The following is an 18,776-nucleotide window of genomic DNA, read 5'->3' as shown; positions in this document are numbered from 1 at the left end:
GAAATACGCTGCCCATTTCGCAGGGCGCGCTCCCTCTGGGTGCGGCGTCGAGTCCCGCGCGCAGCTTAGCGCCGGGGCGCTGCGGCTTTGCACTTCGCAGCGGGGCTCGGGTTGAGGGAGCGCAAAGCGAGGTTCTGCAGGACAGATAACTGGGTGAGCGCGCCGAGGGCGAGTTTCTGAGTGGGCGCCGGAGAGGGGTGGGGGAGTGGAACCGAGTTGGAAACCGAGGGGGGCGGGGGTACCCGGCCCTTGCCCATCCACCCCGGAGCTAGAGTCTTCCCGCGCCCGGCTCGCTTTCCAGAGGCCGGTGGGCTCAAGGGCTGGAGGTGCGATCGATCGGCGGGTGGTTGGTGTAGGAAAGAGCTCTTTGCAAGCCTGACAAAGCGCTTGTGGAGGCTGTGCGATCTGGTGCAGCAGCTTGGCGGTCCCTCCGCGAGAGGCCGGCGCTCACTCTGCAGGCACCCGGTATGCGAGCAGCTGTCGGGTTTGTGCCACCCACCTGGCCGCGCTTCTACACAGCTCCGAGGTCCGAAGCGACGCGCAAACCTGGGCACGCACCCAGCCATGGCCTCCTTGTCTCTTCACAGGGTCCCTCTAGAGAGGCCTTGGGGTCATCACAGTCACATTTGCCCATGTGCCCAAAACACACCTGCAGAAATGCGCCTTTGTGCAACCAGGGGACTGGCCACCTCAGAATGAGCTCTGCCACAAAGTTCAATCGCCAAGGCCTTAGGCCATTGTGCGAGGTGGTGTCCAGTTTCACCGGGAGAGCGAGAGAGCTTTTTTCCTTTTGAAGCATGAGAGAATCCCCCTGTCCTGCCACAGGACACCGCCGCTGCTGCAAACCAAAATAAACTTGCAAAAAAACAAAAACAAAACCATGTTAGTAAGGCCTTGCTGCCTGTTCTGTTCTTGGCTGTGAAGTTTACAACAGACTCTGCAAAGGGACGAAGGACACTCCGAGTCAGTGGTTCTCAACCTTCTGGCCCTTTAAATACAGTTCCTCATGTTGCGACCCAACCATAAAATTATTTTCGTTGCTACTTCATAACTGTAATGTTGCTACTGTTATGAATCGTAATGTAAGTATCTGATATGCAGGATGGTCTTAGGCGACCCCTGTGAAAGGGTCGTTCTACCGCCAAAGGAGTCGTGACCCACAGGTTGAGAACCGCTGCTGAGTGCTCTTGGTGCCGCTGGGGTCTGTGCAGGACGCAGGCCTGGAGCACTGGGCTGGGTTCGGGGGAAGACTCCTGCTGCCTCCTGGCAGGCCGTTTTGGGGGAGCCGGCCTGGGTAAGGTGAGCGCGCATGCAACTGGACCAGGCAGGGGGCCTGTTGGCTGACCCCTGGAAAGTGCTCTCTGACAGTGTAGGGAGTTGCTGGTCAGAGCTGCAGAGGGACCAGATCAAAGGCAAGTTAAAAAGTTTTTCCTGATGAAACAGTATCCTAGGCTGGGATCTCCACATTGACTCCCCAGGTCAGGGAGGCATTCTGGCTTGGGAATTAACAATTGAATGGTCTTGTGAGAGTGGAGGCGCCACCACACACCCCTCTCTCCAGAGAAATGCTGCTGCCCTAGCTGCAAAAAGACTGGAATGCAGGGACTCGGGTCATTGAATCCTGGGCATCGCTGATCTGGGGGGGGGTTGCTTGCCCCTCTTGGCAGCCAAGTGTCCAGTCCAGGGGGCTGGGCTCCAGGCTGGCCTGCTGCTCCTTGCATGCCCAGGCCAGGATGCATTTTTTTAAACTCCTGGGGCCCGTGTACCAATGCTGAGTACACAGCTGCTCCCGGAGATACCCTTGTGCAGGCTCAGGCTTGGGATCCTGCCCTTCCTCCCTGGCTGACCTCAGCCAAGAAGCTGGTGTTCTGGGTGTCCCAGCTTCCAGGGCTTAAACCTAGGGTGGGCCCCATTCCCAGGCTCGGTTGGAGAGTCTGGCCAGGGTCTGTCTTTTCATTAAAGTGGAAGTTGCTCTGCTAACCGCTCTGAAATAAAGCGAAGGTCCCAACCCTCAGTAACAGCTGGGCTAGTCAGGTGTCTTTCTTGTAGGTGATGTCACACCCAAAACAGCTGGGGGAGTCAGGAATAGTGACAGGAAGCTGTAGGAAAGGACACAGTGGACACAGCCGTGAGTTTTCTCCATAAGTGCACTTGAACTCTGTCACTTTAAAAAACTATTGAGGCCCTGGCCAGGTAGCTCAGCCGGTTAGAACCTCATCCTGATATGCCAAGGTTACAGGTTCAATCCCAGGTCGGGCACATATAAGAATCAAACAATGAATGCATGAATAAGTGGAACGACAAATCCATGTTTCTCTATCTCCCTCTCTCTGCCTTCTCTCTGAAATCAATAATCATAATATTAAACTATTGAAATTCCCCACTTGATAGACAGGCAGCTGGGTCCTGGGAGCAGGAATAAGAATTGCTTTGAAGGAATGGATGATCCCAGAGGGATGAAGGGAGGGAGAGGAGCAAATGAGAAAACCTGTGTTTTGAGTCCGGTCTAGGCCTGACCTGCCCCGCGTGGAGCCAGGACACCTCCTTGGACACTGGAGAGCAGCAGCCCCTACCCCCTCCCCCCGCAGCGCTCATACCATGCGCCTTCCAGCTCCCTGTTGCTCCAGGATTGAGCCCTATCCTGGCTCACCTCGGCCCCAGCCCCTGCTCAGCTCAGCAGGACCCATGAGAATTCTAGGGAACCAGGAGGCAGGCTGCTCAGAGGGGGACCTGGCTCCTGCTTTAGCCAGGCTGCCTAGCCCGGCCCTGGGCTTGCTTTCCAGGTGATCTGGTTACCAGGCAGGACAGAAGGGAGGTGTCTGTGTGGTTGCTGAGAGCCAGGCCCCATCAGGGATTTTCTGGGTTTGATCTGGGTCCCTGTGAAGACTGCTCCGCGCTCTCCTGCACCGTGAGTCCACTGAGCGCTCTGAACCAGGCTTTTTTCCTTCTGTTTCTCAGGATATTGAGTTTGGTTTAGGGGCAGGGGTCTGCTCTTCCAGGACTTGGTGGCTAAATTGGCCACCCCATGCCGTTTCTCAACTGAATGCAGCCTTTAGAAAAAAAAATGTAAGCAGTCCCTACTTTGCAAGCTTTCGTGTGGCTTCCCCAGCTCTCTTACCACAAAGTGCACAACCTCAGAACCAACGGGAGACCTCTGGGAGCCCTGTAAACAAGACACTTAAAAAAAAGTCTCTGGACTAAATATTCTCAGACATATATTTAATCCCTGATGAAAGGATCCACAAACTCAAATAATTTGGGTTATTAAGTAGGGCTTGGGTAAAATCTGCAGGAAAAACCCTCACAAATCCCAGCCTCCCCGGGCTTGCAATTCTAGACTTAAAGGGTAAGGGTGGGTTCGGCAGGAGCCCTTTGCTAATTTACACTAATGAGCGGCAATTATGGCATTTTGGAAATTGGTGAATGTGCAAACAAAGATGTAATACAACCCAGGAGGCCCTAGGGTCCCTGCAATGAAAGCCATATTTGACTCCACCCTGATAGTCTCCATGCCTCTGGGAAGGGCTGGAAAGAAGTCGGCCCTTGTCCTGTCCTCTGGGGACTCCCAGGTAGGAAGCCAGCCAGGATTCCTTTGTGGTTGCCTGGGCTTAAGGTAAATGAGGCGAGAAGACTGCAGGGGGCGGGGGATCTTGGAGGGCAGTAATCCCAGGAAGTGGGTGATGCTCCTGGATGAGGCAGGTGCCAGAGGAGGGAGGAGCGCTAGCTGGCGGACCTGGGTCTGAGCAGGGAAGACTTTCCCAGGTGGCTCTGGAGAGTTGCTTTCGCACAGAATAGCTGGGAACCTCGGTGCCTCTGACTGAAATAGTTCTGTCCTATGATTAACATCCTTTATCTTAAGAAATCTGAGCAGGAACTGCTTATTGTCATTTTCCCACCCTCCCTCCTCCTAGGGTCCATCTCTCCACAGGTCCTCTTGGCCTCTGGCCCTGGCGAAGTTGAGTCCGAGCACACCAAGGAGGAGGTCTTTGCCAGGCTGCACCAGTGGCTCACCCATCACTCTCCATCCTACCGTCGTTCTACCATCCTTTCCCAGCTGCACACCCAGATACGTGTGCGTCTCTGAGGCCTGGAGGGATAATAACAAGCCTCCTTGTTCTTATTACCTCTTATAGGGAAGCCGGTCAGCCTGAGCTACAGATGCCCTTGCCGATTCTTCGAGAGCCACGTTGCAAGAGCCAATGTCAAGCATCTCAAAATCCTCAACACTCCAAACTGTGCCCTTCAGATTGTGTAAGTCTGAGCATCATCCTCCGGGAATGTTGCATCTATTGGGCACAGTGACACCTAACTGGCGGACTCCGTGAAGCTAGAGAAATGACACATGCCAAGTGTCCGGCCTTGAACTTGGCATAATTAGAGGCAGCTGTTATTACCACAAGGACTTTGAGTGCAGCACCAGGCAGGAGTTTCCAAAGCCGCCCTTCAGTGCCCTTCTGTGCCCACAGTGGCCCTTGCCTCTTCTTTCTAAGCGTCTTCCCTCTGGCACAGGAAGTGGCTGTGCCTCTGGACTAGAGAAACACTGGCCTCCCCAAAGTTTGTGCTCAAGTTCAGTGGTACCCAGATTTGAACTTCCATCCACTCTGTCCCTGGGCTTACGTGTATCTCTGTCTTTCTTGTACTGTCAAGGTGATTCACCAAAACAAAAATCTGCGGTTACTCTCCAGTTACCCTCACAAGCTCCCACAACCTTGCAGATAAAGTCCTACTTTTTTGCCCCTACATCTGGCCACAGGCTCCTTGCGTGCCCTGTGTCTTGCTCTTCCTTCTCAGGCTCTGTGTTCTGTTTCCTCAAATCCCAACCCCAATGATTCCTATGGGGACTCTGCCACGCCAGCACCTGGCTCCAGGGAGGGGCCCAGGTGGGCGGCGGGTGAGCCGCTGCGCAGGTGCACACCCCCCTCTCCTGTCCTTGCAGGGCCAAGCTGAAGAACAACAACAGACAAGTGTGCATCGACCCGAAACTGAAGTGGATTCAGGAATACCTGGAGAAAGCTTTAAACAAGTAAGCACAACCGCCAGAAAGGACTTTCCACTAGAGCCACTGGAGGAAAGCTAAACCTGTGTGAAAGTCCTGAGAGGGCAAGGTGTGGGGAGGAAGGCCTGCGTGGCGAGGGCCAGGTGTGCGCCTGGGGCAGCGCTTTGGCCTGGGCACGGGCGGGAGGTTTGCCCGGCATGTAGACATCTGCATTTATAGCCTATGGTACGATATCACAGCTTATATTCATTCACCCGGACCCTTGCACATTGGCTGTTTTACAGCTGGAGTTTTTCTGAGAAATTGTATTATGCCAACAGCATTTCCCACCAGTCACTTCCCCTGTGATCATCACAATCATCATCATTCTCGTTATCCCTTTTAAAATCAATGATTACTTAATATCTGTATTTGGTTTGCTTTGGATTTTTCCTCTTCTCCCCTGGGGAGTCTGGGCACAGTCAGGTGATGGCCAAGCATGGAGCTCAAAAAAGTGGCCTTCCTCCAGAAGCAGAGGCATGGAGGGAGACTGGGGGCTCTGGTGGGGCGCACCCCTCCTGGAATGAGGGCCCAGGGCAGCCCTCAGACACTGGCCGTACTAGACAGCTGCCAGCACCCCCGCTTTTCAAGCGCAGGGCATGGACCTCTGGGCTCCACACAGCAGCCATCACTGGGGACTGTGCTCAGACTCTCTCCTGCCATTCCCGGCCTCTCTCCTGCCAGCGCATGCTTTCACCTTGCTTCCGCTTGCTAGCATTTCCCTCCGTGCTCGGGGAGGGGGGTGACCTGGGGCTGCGGCCCGCAGCGCCCTCCTCCCTGTGCCCTCCCTCCTGCTCAGGCCCTCTGTGAGAATCTGCTCCAGCCTCCCCCAAAGCGGAGCTGGCCTCCCGGGGCGTGGGACCCCATGTCCCCCCTTCCCATGAGAGACAAGTCTCTGCAAACCCAAATGCAGTTTCAACCTGAGAGCGTTCTTAGAGGAATCTGGTTTCAGTGATTGCCTCTGAGGCATGTGTGTGCCCCGGAGGCTCTGCAAATGCTAAGTTTTCTGAAACCTGAGGTGCAGATTAAGTGAATGAAAGCGCCTCTTACCACTAACTCCTGCTCCTGAAGCCACAACAGCTCAATCTGAGATGCTGGCAAGGTGAAATTTCCACCCATAAATGTGATCCACAGACGGGCCTGGTGGTGTTTGTAACGTTTTGCAAGGCATTTTTTTATATATTTTTGTGCACACTTTTTTTAAACATTTCTTTATAAGACAAATGTATTTCAGAATATATTTATAGTCAAACAATTCATACGTTTGAAGTGGAGCCATATGAATGTCAGTAGATACATTTCTCTATTATCTTAAGCTACTGGCAGTTTGTAAAGAAATACATAGAAATGTGATGGAAGCTTTTCAATGTTGGCCACAGTGTATTTTTTCACTTGTACTAAGATTGTATCGAATGTGACATTATATGCACTAGCAATAAAATGCCAATTGTTTCATGGTACAAGCATCCTACTGTATGTGGGAGTTTATTGTCCTGAAGTAAACCCGTTAGCTGTTAGACATGGCGCTCTTACACGTTTCCCGCCTTCGTGACGCTGCGCCGGCCGCGGGTCAGGTGCTGTGGGTCCCTCCTGCCGAGTCCCCGTGTGAGAGCCAGCACACGGGCCTCGCCCAGGAGCAAATGCCATCTGTGACTCACGTTTTTGCGTTTGTTTTTTGTTTTGTTTTGGTTTTGTTTTTAACCCAATGGAAGCAGCGGTGCTAGTTTTCTGAAGAATAATATTTGACTCACTAATTCCTCTTCCCCTTCCTTCTCCTCGGTTCTCCTAACATCCCCACGTAATCTCTAGAGCCTCAACCCTTATAATATCCAGCTCTCACATTTTCCCATGTACAACTCCCATCCTTCCAGCCCATGGTTCATATCAAGCTTTCCCAGGAACAGGTGGCCGTATCCCATAAATCATTAAATACCATTCAGCTTGAATCATTTTAATGTGACAGTCACGAGCCAGTTGCTCTAATAAAATTCTGCTAACCAGCTCTCTCCCTCATTCTTCAGAACAATCTCAGTCATTCCCAGGGGTCTCCACAGGCGTCCAGAAAGGAGAAGGTGGGCTGCTGCTGCCTTCTCTCCTCCTGGCAGGCCTACTAAACCCTGGGCTCGAGCCTCTGATGTGCAATGCAGAGATTTTTTACGTTAAACAGAGAGCTCAGCTCTGTGTTGAGAAGGAAGGAAGCCTGGGAAAGCAGGTGGGGGGAGACAGAGATGCAGTCCAGCCTGGCCCTGGTTAGTCTTCACACCCTTTTAGATGTGAATTCCTTTCCCCACTGCAAGCCGCAGGCAACAGGGGAGCCAGGGTTACGTTGGCAAATTGGCGATTGCTGTGCTCAGTTCACAAGTGTGGGGAAGACTTGCATTTTTGTGAATCAAGGCAAATGTCTACTTGCAGGTGGGGGGAGACAGAGATGCAGTCCAGCCTGGCCCTGGTTAGTCTTCACACCCTTTTAGATGTGAATTCCTTTCCCCACTGCAAGCCGCAGGCAACAGGGGAGCCAGGGTTACGCTGGCAAATTGGCGATTGCTGTGCTCAGTTCACAGGTGTGGGGAAGCCTTGCATTTTTGTGAATCAAGGCAAATGTCTACTTCAATGAGGTGCTGATGGACAGGGCCTTGCCCAGTGGCCTCCAGGCCTGAGGACAGATGGCACCAGTCCAGGGGCCAGTGTTAATATTGTGCAGAGTGAGGCAGACTCCTGTTTATTTCAACGTCATTAATGGTTCTACTAATTTTATCTAAGGGGGCGCAGAGAAGAAAAAGTGGGGAAAAAAGAAAAGATAGGAAAAAAGAAGCGACAGAAGAAGAGAAAGGCTGCTCAGAGGAGGAAGCACTAGTTTCTGCCGCCCGGAGCTGGACCGCAGTGCGCGCTGTGCTTCCCTCCCAGCGCTTTGTAAATTGGCTCTACCCTCCTCAGAGCAGACCCCGGCCTCCGGGGCGCTCGGACTCTAGGGGAGCAGCGCTCTGCCATCGCTGTGGCCATGCTGGCCCTGCCTGTTGTGCTTACTGAGACCCTCCTGGTCTGCTAAATTCTGAAGACAGTAGTTGTGCAGAGACTGAGGTTGGGGTCCGGGACGTGGAGACCCTCTCAGGACCCTCTAGAAAAGCCCGGACTCTAGAGTGACCTGGGTCTCCATCATCCCCCGGGTTTCTGAGCCTCCCACCTGCCCTTCACTCCCTCCCTTAGAAGGCCCATGAGCCCTCCGGGGCACACCTACAGGCTGCTCCTGTCTGAGACCAGCATGCGCCTGCCTGGCCACCACCCAACGCAGTCTGCTCGCCCAGCACAGGCCCCGGCCAGCAGGGGGCATGTGCCTATGCCCTCTCATTGCTGCCAGTGGGGCTGCCCAACCAGGCCTTCTCAGGGCAGAGCTGGCCTGGCCCTTCCATTCGCGGTGATAGCAGACTCCTTTGCCCCGTCCCTTGCCTGGCCCTCACCTCTGCCCGCGGGTGGACTTCTCCAGCCCCTTCCCCAGGCCAGCTGTGTGAGTGGCTCCCCCTCCGGGCTCAGGTGGGTCTCTGTATGAGGTGCTTCTCGGTGCGCCGGGTAATTTATTTTGTAGATTCCTTACACGGGTGTGGAGGCCCTCTGTGAAGGGCCGGCAGCTCTGGGGCTCCTAGCTCCCCTCCCCCTCCTCTGGAAGAGTCTCCGTGACCCTGCGGTTAGGTTGCAGGACGGACACAGCTGCCTCAGTTCTCACTCCTGGGAAATATCTGCTTAAAGAGACAAGGTTTAGATTCTAGAACTTCACTCACTGCCCTCCCTACAGAATTATGTCTGAGATTTCTTGCCAAGTCTCTCTAGCTCGGACCGGAAGGAGGGGGTCAGGGGGGAGAGCAAGGCCCCGAAGTCAGCACTGCTTTGACAAAGGCTGCCTTGCCTATCTGCCCTTCTCCCGCCCCCAGAACACATAAACACACCCACACCCCAGCCCGGTCACAGTTTCATCACATGGATCCAGAAAGATGCAGGGGATGGAGGTCAGAGCTGATGGGTTTCAGGAGAGAGTGCAAGGCGCCTGTGTGTCAGACTCCCCTGTGTCCCGGTTCCCTCTCCCCTGGTGCTCTAAGGTGCCCAGGGTGGTCACAGCACAGAGCACCGCAGCTTCCCTTTGCCACTGGAGAGGCGTCTTTGCATCCCTTCTAGCTGGCGAAGGCTCCCAGCCTCACTCCTGTTGCCAGCACAGGGGTGGTAGGCCTGTGTCTGGACACGTGGGGGCTCACATCCTCCTCATCCACTCCCCTCCCGCCTCTGAGGCATCAGGATGTTCACTGGGTGGCCAGCAGGAAGCTGGTCGGGGGAGCCTGGCTGGGCTGCTCCTAATTTGCACATGCGCCAGCAAGACAGAAGAGCAGACCTGTGCCTCATGCTGTCCTTCGTTCTTTACACTGTGGGAGCAGCCACCTCTGCTAGAGAGGGTGACAGGTCCTCCCTGAACACAGGAGCAGCTGCCCTTCAGCAACAGGTCAAGCTGTGGCCAGCCTGCGGTGACAAACCAGTGCTCAGGGGGACAGTGCCCCTCCTGTCCTGGGGAGGGGGGGCTGTGGGGACTAAGGGAGCTGGCCCAGGGTTAGGACCTGCAGGCCAGCATCGTCCGGCCCTTACACAACTCCACTGGCCCTGGGCTTCACTGTGTCCAACAAGCAGGCACAGCCCCGGCCCCGTGGAAGGGTCCTGGGTGGCTGGGGAAGAGCCGAAGAGCCGGGCCTCAGTGCCGAGCCGGGCTGACACTGGGCAGTGTCCACGTGTCTGCCCCAGGTGAGTGGTGTGTGAGGTCTGCAGTGGGCGAAGGCCTGTCTGTCCTGTGGCCTCTGCACCAGCCTGGCTCCGTGCCCTCATTCATCTGCCACGATCATGCTTCTGCCCATCTGTCCTCTCCCCCTCCCACCTCCCTGCCACCCTGTGCTTCGCCATGGCCATGCTGTCTCTCACCGCCCTCCCCTCCCCAGGGCCTCGGAAGGGAGGTCAGGAGCTGCCGCCGTGGTGGGCTGGGTGCCTCATGCGAGGCCGGGCCTCTGCGGGAACCTGCCTTAATGGTGTCTCCCTCTCTTCTTGTTAACAGGAGGTTCAAGATGTGAGAGGCGCAGGCTGGGTCAGTGCCCAGGAGGCCTCCCGGTGGGAGGCCGGGCGAAGCCAGTGTTAGAAAGGGCCCCTTGGTCTCCTGGCGCAGCTGGGCAGGGCCCAGTGTGCTTCCAGGGCTTGGTTTTGCACAATTTACCTTACTTTCACCGTTTGATTATGTAGCAAAATATATTCGGATTTTTTTTTTCATTTAGCTCAATTATCCAATGTCACTGGTGACAAATAGGAACTTAGACAAAAACCATTATTTTCTGTGCATTATTATATCTGTAGTATGGAGCCCCGGTCTGGCTAGGGGTCCCTGAGTGTTGTATGCCTCTGAGATGCACAGGCTGGGACCCAGGCTGAGGGGCAGAGCCACCAGGAGGGTCAGGACCCATCTGCACAGGCAAACCCCAGTGAAGGCGGCCACAGGGGCGGGAGGTAGGTTCTAAAGGGCCAGGCAGGGGCTTCCAGGCCAGGGCGGGGCCTCATCCGCGCTCTCCTCTCCATCTCATCACGCTCTTCGCATCATCCTCTCTCTCATCCATCACCATGTGCATCTGAGACTGTCTGTGACCCGGGAAGGACTCTCAAGACAAAAGCTTTTGTTTAAACTGGGCCTCAAGAAACAAACCAAAGTGTATTCTGTTACCAGGTCCTGGAAACGCTGTGCACATCTGTGTCTACTTTGCAATATTGTCTGTTGTCTGATCCTGTTTTCTTGTTCAAAGCCGTGTCCTCGGTGCTGCCTTGTCAGTTCCCCACATGCAGAGGCTGAGGGAGAGGAGCTGCCCGGGGGCCTTGAGCCCGGCCCCTGGTTAGGGCTGCCATGACGTGGGTGGGGTGGCCTTGTTTTCCCCACTGAGCAGAAGGCCGTGGTGGATGGACGGAGCCCCAGGGAAGCCAGTGTGCAGCAGTGCTGACCTCCAAGGACGCGGACCCTCACGTTTCCATAGGTGGGGATAGCTCAGAGCTACAGATAGTTGTGTCTTTATTGGGTCAAGCCAGCATTGTTTTGAGAATAACAGAAATAACAAGAAAAGAATTGTTATCTTGGTTTTGAAAACACAATCCATAAAATACTTCATCGTGGGTATTGTTTTCCTGATTAAATCTGACCTCATCTCTTCCCCATCGGGCAGCCCATCATGCCTCACCTGCCTGTGGCCCTGGGCACCATTGCGTTCGGGAGGCCCACCCCGGCCTCCCTCTTAGATGGACATGCGGGAAGTTGGCGAAGAGCCGAAGAGCCCTGCTGCTGCTGGAGCTGTTTCCCTTTGCTGAGGGCATTTTGTGGAATTACATTAAACAACTTAAAAATTTCACTTTTTAAAAAGGGAGGCACTGAGGGGGTTTTGCTTGTTTTGTTTTTTATTTGGTCTCACTAATACTTTCCCTCTTTGATTGAAGATCCAGTGAAGTTTTTAAACTTAAGAAAGTGGAAAAAAAGAAGGCAAAACAAGGGATGTATCCATTGACAGGCCCCTGCAAACAGCATGCAGGAAGTACGTTACAGGGAAATGAATTTGAATTGTAGGTGTTTGTAGACTTAATAATCGTTGGATTATCAGGAACAGGTGTTAGGCATTTCCATAAGTATTTCTTAAAAGTGAATCTTCATGCTACAAAGCCATTCCATCAACCAAACAGGTATTCACCTCTTCCAAGCGGCTACCTTCTATTGGAAACATAGAGCATGGGGGCCTTTATCAGTTATAAGGGAGACAGGACTGGTTTCTAAACCCTCTTTTAAAATTAACCTGTCACTACAGGGCTCCTGAATTATACATGAAATTATTATTGCATTTTCAGCGGGAGGCTCGTTTTCTAGGTATTTAAAAACATTTCCAAGATAGTTAAAAACTCCCATGGAAAATGTGGAAGCATCTTCCCCGGAATCCATGAGCCAGAGCCACTATACCCCTAAGTCAGAGGAAATACGGCCCTAAATCTTGACTTCAGTTAAATATAGAGTCATTTCTGTGTCTCCTGACAGGAGGGGAAATAGGTAAGAGTAGAAACTGCAGGGAAAATTATTTGTGTAACAACTTCTGTACCTGCAATCTGCTCCTGAAAGGAGACGTTCCGCCTAAAGCACACACGTTTAAATAGTCCCTTTGCAAAGGAAAGGCTCTCCCTCTTGCTTTCAAAACTCAAGTCAAGTGCATCGGGTGATCAGGGTCACCCAGCTGTTCCTCCAGGCCCAGCACTGCCTCTACCTGACCTTCCCTCGGGCTCAGCATAACCTCCAGGGCAGCCCTTCCCCGCCAGCCTCTGCATCACGTGGGGTGAACTCTGGGGACTGGGGCTCCCTTGTGTGCTGTGTGTTGGAACCTGAATCTGTGCCATGTGTTGTTCGTACTGTTCTTTGTCCTGCTCTGGCCAGGTGCTGAGAACCCAGCGAGGAGCCTCAGAAGGAGCCCCCTGCCTGTCTGAGCAGAGGGCCTGCGTAGCAAAGGCTGCTGCGCCCCTGGGCATCCTGAGGGGGGTTCGATGGCACCACCTTCCTTTTCTGAATACTGCCTGGTGTGGCCACACGGGCCCCCTAACTGGGACTGCATTGCCCTTCTCAGGGATGTGCCCTTCGCAGCTGGATGAGATTTGTGGGGTCCTTTTTCTGAATACTGCCTGGTGTGGCCACACGGGCCCCCTCACTGGGACTGCATCGCCCTTCTCAGGGATGTGCCCTTCTGCCGCTGGATGAGATTTGTGGGGTCCTCGCCCCTCCACACATCTTCTCTGACCCTTTCTGAGGGAACCCACCCCGGGAACCACCCATGTCCTCTCAGCAGACCACTGACATAGCAGAGTTGACAAACCCCACAGGGAAGTCCTTAGTCCCCAACCTCGCTGGACTCTCAGCCCCTGAGCAGGGATGGGTTCAGTGTTCAATGTGATAAATACTGTATCTTGTTTTGTTTAAATTGCATCTCCCAGATAATGTGAAAATGGTCCAGGAGAAGGCAGCTTCCTGTCTGCAGTGTGCTTTCTTAATAAGTAACAATTCTTTTTGAGAAACAATTTCTACTTTCATATCCATGAAAAGATGTACTGTATATGCACTTATAATTGTTCTAATAAAGACATGTACTCAAATGCAGCAGCCGACCGGCTTGAAAATTAGTGTTAGCATTTGGAGTTTTCGGGACTTGGTTTTCCTCCCTCAGGCCCTAGGGGCATGTAATTCTAGCTGCAGTGGTGAGTGGAAAACAGGCCATTGTAATGCTAAACATGAGCCAGAGCTCTGGGAGCTCACCTGCCCCCCTCCTCCACTGACCCTGAGCTGGGAAAGCTGCACCCTCTCCCCAGGTGTCCTTGGCTTTGCTGGAATTCCCTCTGAAAGGCAGGTCAGCCCTCTGCTCAGAAGGGATGGCTTTGGGCGAGGGCCCTGGTGTTTGCTGGCGGCTGTGGGAAGGAGACCTCCACCCTGGGCTTGTCAGGCTTTAGTGGGAGACAAACAGGCCCGTCCCTGAGGGCCCTGCCGAGGACCCCGCACCAGAGCCTTTCTTCCCGCACAGGGGCCCTCTGGAAGCCAGGCCCTGACTCTCTCAAGGGCTGCCCAACACCATCCTGGACTCCACGCAGCGCTGACCGGCAGGGCTCTGTCCTCACGGAGGTCAGCCCTTCCCACTTTCTACCTCATTCTCTCTGGTCCACAGTCAACCATGGTGGGAAGGAAGGCCCACACAAACACCACCGATGTCTGAGCCCAGGGCGTTCTGTCCTCCAGACTCTCTTGTCCCAGGCTCAACGCGACCGCGTCACCACTGAGCCCAGATCCTCCCTCCTACGTACAGGGTGACCACAGTGTGGTTGCCAAGGTGCAGGATGGACTGGAGGACCAGAGAAGGGTTAGAGGAGGCCACAGTGAGCTGCATCGTGGTGTCCTGAGACAAGCGTTGCTGTGAAGGCTAGTAGGCCAGTGCTTGAGTCCTGGTCTCTCTGCTCACCCTGGGATTTGAGACACGTGTCCTGAGACAAGCGTTGCTGTGAAGGCTAGTAGGCTTGTCTCTCTGCTCACCCTGGGATTTGAGACAGGCCCCTTGCCTTGAGTCTCAGTCTTGGCTCCCAGCTGGGACCCTAGGCTTAGTAGCACCAGGAGACATGAGGGTTAGACTGGAACAGTGTGCATGGCAGCCATTTCCCCCCTCTCAGCCTGCTGTCCCCTAGGGTTCACCGCACTGGAATCAGTCCACACCTGCCTCTACTTCAACCTCAGAGAAGCTCAGACACCAACTAGCTATGAGTGACTCAACTTGAGCTTCTCACTCGCAGCTGACAGGTGGGGAGAAGCCTCTTGACTGGGGTTTTGTAGGTTCCCGAGAGCCTGTGCCGTGCTGGTCCACACACTCTACCACTGTTCTAACCCTAGGAATGAGCAATCTCTGGGTTAACTTTTCAGAATGAGGTAGACTCTTCACAATGACGTAGCATCCTATATAATAAAGAGCTAATATGCTAATTAGACTGAACAATAGAATGACTGTCCGCAACCTTCCAGATGAAGCTGGGGGCTGTGAGGGCCGAGCCCCTTGCATGAATTTCTTGCATCGGGTCTCTAGTTAAAAATAAAGTCCCTGGTCTTTCATGCCCTGCATGGCTGCTGGCCCTTACTGTTCTAGTCAGTTGATAGCTGCCATGCCAGGCCTGTTCTAGGTGGTGTGGGGTGTGGAGACTTCGGTGGACAAGACAGCTTCCTCCCTGACTTCATGGACCTTGCAGTCAGGGGGTGGACTTACAGCTCAGTGAGCATTTTCCTAACGCATGCTAAGGGTGGGGAAGGAGTCAGAGAAGCTAGAATGCCATCCAGCCCTGGTGAAGCTGAGCCCTGAGGTGAACAGGTTCTTTTGGGGGTGACCTGACCCACAGGGACTGCCAGTGAGAGCCTATGTGAGGCCGAGCTCTGAGTTAGAAACAGGAGTTACTTCTGCCAGAGGTGCAGCTCCCATGGGAGCCCAGTTTTCTGCCCAGGAGCACCGTGCTGGGGTTCAGACCTCTTCAGGGCCCAAGGCTTCTCTGCTTACGCTGAGACCCTGGATAGGGAAGTGTGGGTAGTAGAGACAGAGGAGCAGAGGGAGCTACAACTGGATGAAGTGGGTTTGGAGAGAGAAGTGGGGATGAGAGACCTGTTAGCTCTAGAGGGAGGTGAGATGGGGCTGCCCACAGGGGAAAGGAGTGGCTTGGAAGGTCCCTTGAGTGGTCCAGCTGTTTGTCCTTCTCTTGGGGTCTGTATATTCTAAAAAATTCCTGATTGAAAGCTAAAATGAGGATTTCTGCTCATTGCACCCACATATCCACACCAGGGGCAATTAGGCAGGCAGAGTGGACAAGGCAGGTGGGGCAGAAGGAGGCCGTGGGCTGGTGCACACAATTATATTGGAGACTTCCTAACCACTTTTCCCTGCCCAGCCTCCCCAAGGGTCTTTTTGCCTGTTTTCTTGGTTTCAATTGAACTCCAAGGAAAGACCATTCAGAGATGTGCCTGCTTCCCTGTTAGGATTGGTAAACGACTCAGAGGCATCCCCTAAAGCAGTGATGGCGAACCTTTTGAGCTCGGTGTGTCAGCATTTTGAAAAACCCTAACTTAACTCTGGTGCTGTGTCACATGTAGAAATTTTTTGATATTTGAGGGATGGAAAGCAGTTTCAGCAGCAAAGAACCCGTCATCTCTGATATCGATTTAGATAGAAAAAGAACAGAAACAATTCATGACCAAAAAGAAGCTGAAGTCTGCAAGGCTCAGGGGAGCCAAGTTTCCTAAGGGCAGAGAGAACCCCTTGGCTTGGCTCCCTAGGAAAGTGATGGTGAACCTTTTGAGCTCGGCGTGTCAGCATTTTGAAAAACCCTAACTTAACTCTGGTGCCGTGTCACATATAGAAATTTTTTGATATTTGCAACCATAGTAAAACAAAGATTTATATTTTTGATATTTATTTTATATATTTAAATGCCATTTAACAAAGAAAAATCAACCAAAAAAATGAGTTCACATGTCACCTTTGACACGCGTGTCATAGGTTCACCATCACTACCCTAGAGCCTCCCCATAAAGGTACACAGATTTGGTTTATGGCCTAGACGCTCTTCCCCCCTGGAAGGGACCCGCCAACACCAACCCAACTTGCCCAACATCAGTTGTGAGATGGCTGGACCATGGCCAGCCTGTGGGGCACTTTGACCCAGCTCCAGGTGTGTGGAGGGGTCATGGGGTCTGCCCCATGGGCTGTGCATCCCATGAGGAAAACAAACCGGGACAAGCAGTTGTAGGCACGTCCATCCCTGGGGCAGGTCCTGCCAGGCTGTAAGCTCCTTACTGTCTTACTGGGGACGGGGAGCTTTGTTCCCAGTGCCCTGAAGAGTGCTTGTCTTGGTGGGGGCTTAATCAGCATTTGAGGAGCAAGCTGATTCCTCAGGTTGAGCGGCATCCACAGGCCCTTGGGAGGCAGCCACCCGGCAAGACACAGCCAAGCCCTGGTGCTCCTACCCGACGCTGGAGCTACTCTCAGATTTCAAGGAGGTTGCTCTAAGTTCTCAGGAGTTAACATTTCCTTTAGAGCAAATGAGTTGCATCTAAACTCTTGGCCCATGAAACTAAACAGAAACAAAGCAGAGTGAAGCCGCTTACACCTTTGGCCCTTCTGTTTCTCCTGTGAACAGAGGGGGAGAGAGGAGTGGCAAGAGGTGCTCATGAAGTGGGAGGCTGAACGGGAGGAGCCCTGGACTTGTAGCCAAAGTGAGTCTCTGCTCATTGCTGGGCGATCCATCCCCGTAAAGTCTAACTCAGTCACTCTACTCCGGCACCTCTGCAGCTGACAAGCGCTCAGGAAAAGTGCATCTCTGCTGTCTGGTCTCTGAATTCGTGACACTCACCAGCAGTGCATCCTCAGTGCTGCCGGGATCCTCCAGCACAGCTCTGTCCTGTTTGCTCCTCTTTTAGGTGCTCATTGCACCCTTTCTTCTCTCTCTCAGAGCCACAGTTTAGAGAGATGCTGCCGGGATCCTCCCGCACAGCTCTGTCCCACTTGCTCCTCTTTTAGGTGCTCATCGCACACTTTCTTCTCTCTCTCAGAGCCACAGCTGTTTTTTTAGAGAGAGGGAGAGGGAAAGAGAGAGAAACATCAATGTGAGAACAAAACATTGATCAGCTACCTCCTGCACTCTCCCCACCAGGGATCAAGCCCCAACCTGGGCATATGCCCTGACCAGGAACCGAACCGGCAACCCCTCAGCGCATGGCATGATGCCCAGCCTGGTCTGCCTTCTATGTCAGAATAAAAGGGAGTCATAAGAATGGGATTTCCATGGGCTTCGCCTCTCATCCACTGTCTGTTCAATCTGTATCCACCGTCTCTGCCGTCACCCGCATGAGCGCCGTGGTCCGGGCCACCCTGCACTGGGAAGTGGAGCCCAGGACGCCTCACCTTCCCAAGGACATCTCTCTTGACTCCCCCTCTCTCCGTCACCAGAATTATGTTTTACTTTCTATGTCAGCACACAAACATACATATCTCCCATCAAAAGTAAAAACGAAGTAAAAATAAAAAGTCCTAGTCTCTATCCTTCTATTCCATGCTCCCCTACAGCTTCTGCAGCATTTCTCTGCTTCTCTTCACACAAGGTTCTCAAAGGAATTGCCCACATTGTCCCCTGCTCTCTCGCTCTCTCTCATTCTTGACCCCAATTCCAGCAGAATTTGACCCTACCTCTCACTCCACTAAACTGCTCTTTGTCAAGGTCATCACTAAGCTCTGTGGGGAAATCCAATAGTCCCAGCTTACTCAGTCTCTCGGCATCTTTTGAATCATTGATCACCATCCTTGAAACACATTTTCTGGTTGGCTCTCAGCACCACCCTTGACTGTTCCTTTGGCTTCATACAATCTTTTTCTGTTTGTTGTTTCCTGCTCATCCTCCAGACAGCTAAACAAAAGACGGCACCAGGCTCAGTCCTCAGACGTTCTCCTCTAGCTCAAGGTGGGCGCGTTCACTCCCTTGGCCTTGAACACCATGTAAAGACTAAGGAATCCAGAGTGATCTCTCTCTTAGACTCCAGGCTGGTACACCCAGCTCCTCCTCTAAAATGTATCATATGCAAAATAAAATGCCTAATTTTCACCCCCCGCCCCGCAACTGCCCATCCCCATTTCTGCAAATGACAATTCCATCCCTCAAGTTGCTCAGGCTGAAACCGTATAGTCATCTTTATTTTATTCCCTCACAGCTCTGCGCTAAACCATTAACAAACCCAATTAGTTATCTTAAAAATATACCCAGAACCCAGTCACTTCTCATGGCTACCATCTTGGTCCAAGCCACAGCTGTTTTCTACTTGAATCTCTGCACTAGCCCTTGAGCTGGCCCTTTGTCAAGTCCTGGGAGATCCTCTCCACAGCAGCAGGAGTGTAACCCCTACTCAGACCTTCCAGTGGCCAACAGAAATTACACTCCCTGGCCCCCATCACCTATCTGACGTCACCCCTTCTCTGTGCCAGCCGCACTGGCCTCCTCTCCCTTGAACAGGTCAGGCCCACCCGTGGCAGAGGTTTTTTGTACTGGGTGGTCTCTGCCTAGAACTACGGTTTACCTCCTCCCTTCCTTTAGTCTACACTCGCCATCACCTTCTTAGAAAAGTCTTTGCAGACTTCCCCGTCCTGAACAG

The 18,776-nt window shown here is 53.1% G+C and overlaps 1 protein-coding gene across 1 annotated transcript; it reads left to right on the top strand.

Moving 5' to 3' along the window:
- The first annotated feature begins 1,309 nt into the window (after positions 1-1,309).
- On the top strand, positions 1,310-17,420 carry CXCL12 (chemokine (C-X-C motif) ligand 12). Its single transcript, XM_014534204.1, has 4 exons — positions 1,310-1,412; positions 4,107-4,251; positions 4,937-5,023; positions 17,288-17,420. The coding sequence occupies exons 1-4, from the start codon at positions 1,310-1,312 to the stop codon at positions 17,403-17,405; spliced, it is 453 nt and encodes a 150-aa protein (XP_014389690.1). The 3' UTR covers positions 17,406-17,420.
- Positions 17,421-18,776: the final 1,356 nt, after the last annotated feature.

The sequence above is a fragment of the Myotis brandtii genome, unplaced genomic scaffold (genome assembly GCF_000412655.1).
Source record: "Myotis brandtii unplaced genomic scaffold, ASM41265v1 scaffold1264, whole genome shotgun sequence".
Taxonomy (NCBI): domain Eukaryota; kingdom Metazoa; phylum Chordata; class Mammalia; order Chiroptera; family Vespertilionidae; genus Myotis; species Myotis brandtii.
This window is presented reverse-complemented; position numbering and strand designations above follow the sequence as displayed.

Coding starts and splice junctions, on each gene's coding strand:
- CXCL12 (XM_014534204.1), top strand. CDS start 1,310: ATGCAACTGGACCAGGCAGGGGGCCTGTTGGCTGACCCCTGGAAAGTG. Junction 1,413..4,106: donor GCAGAGGGACCAGATCAAAG/GCAAGTTAAAAA, acceptor GATAATAACAAG/CCTCCTTGTTCTTATTACCT. Junction 4,252..4,936: donor AACTGTGCCCTTCAGATTGT/GTAAGTCTGAGC, acceptor CTGTCCTTGCAG/GGCCAAGCTGAAGAACAACA.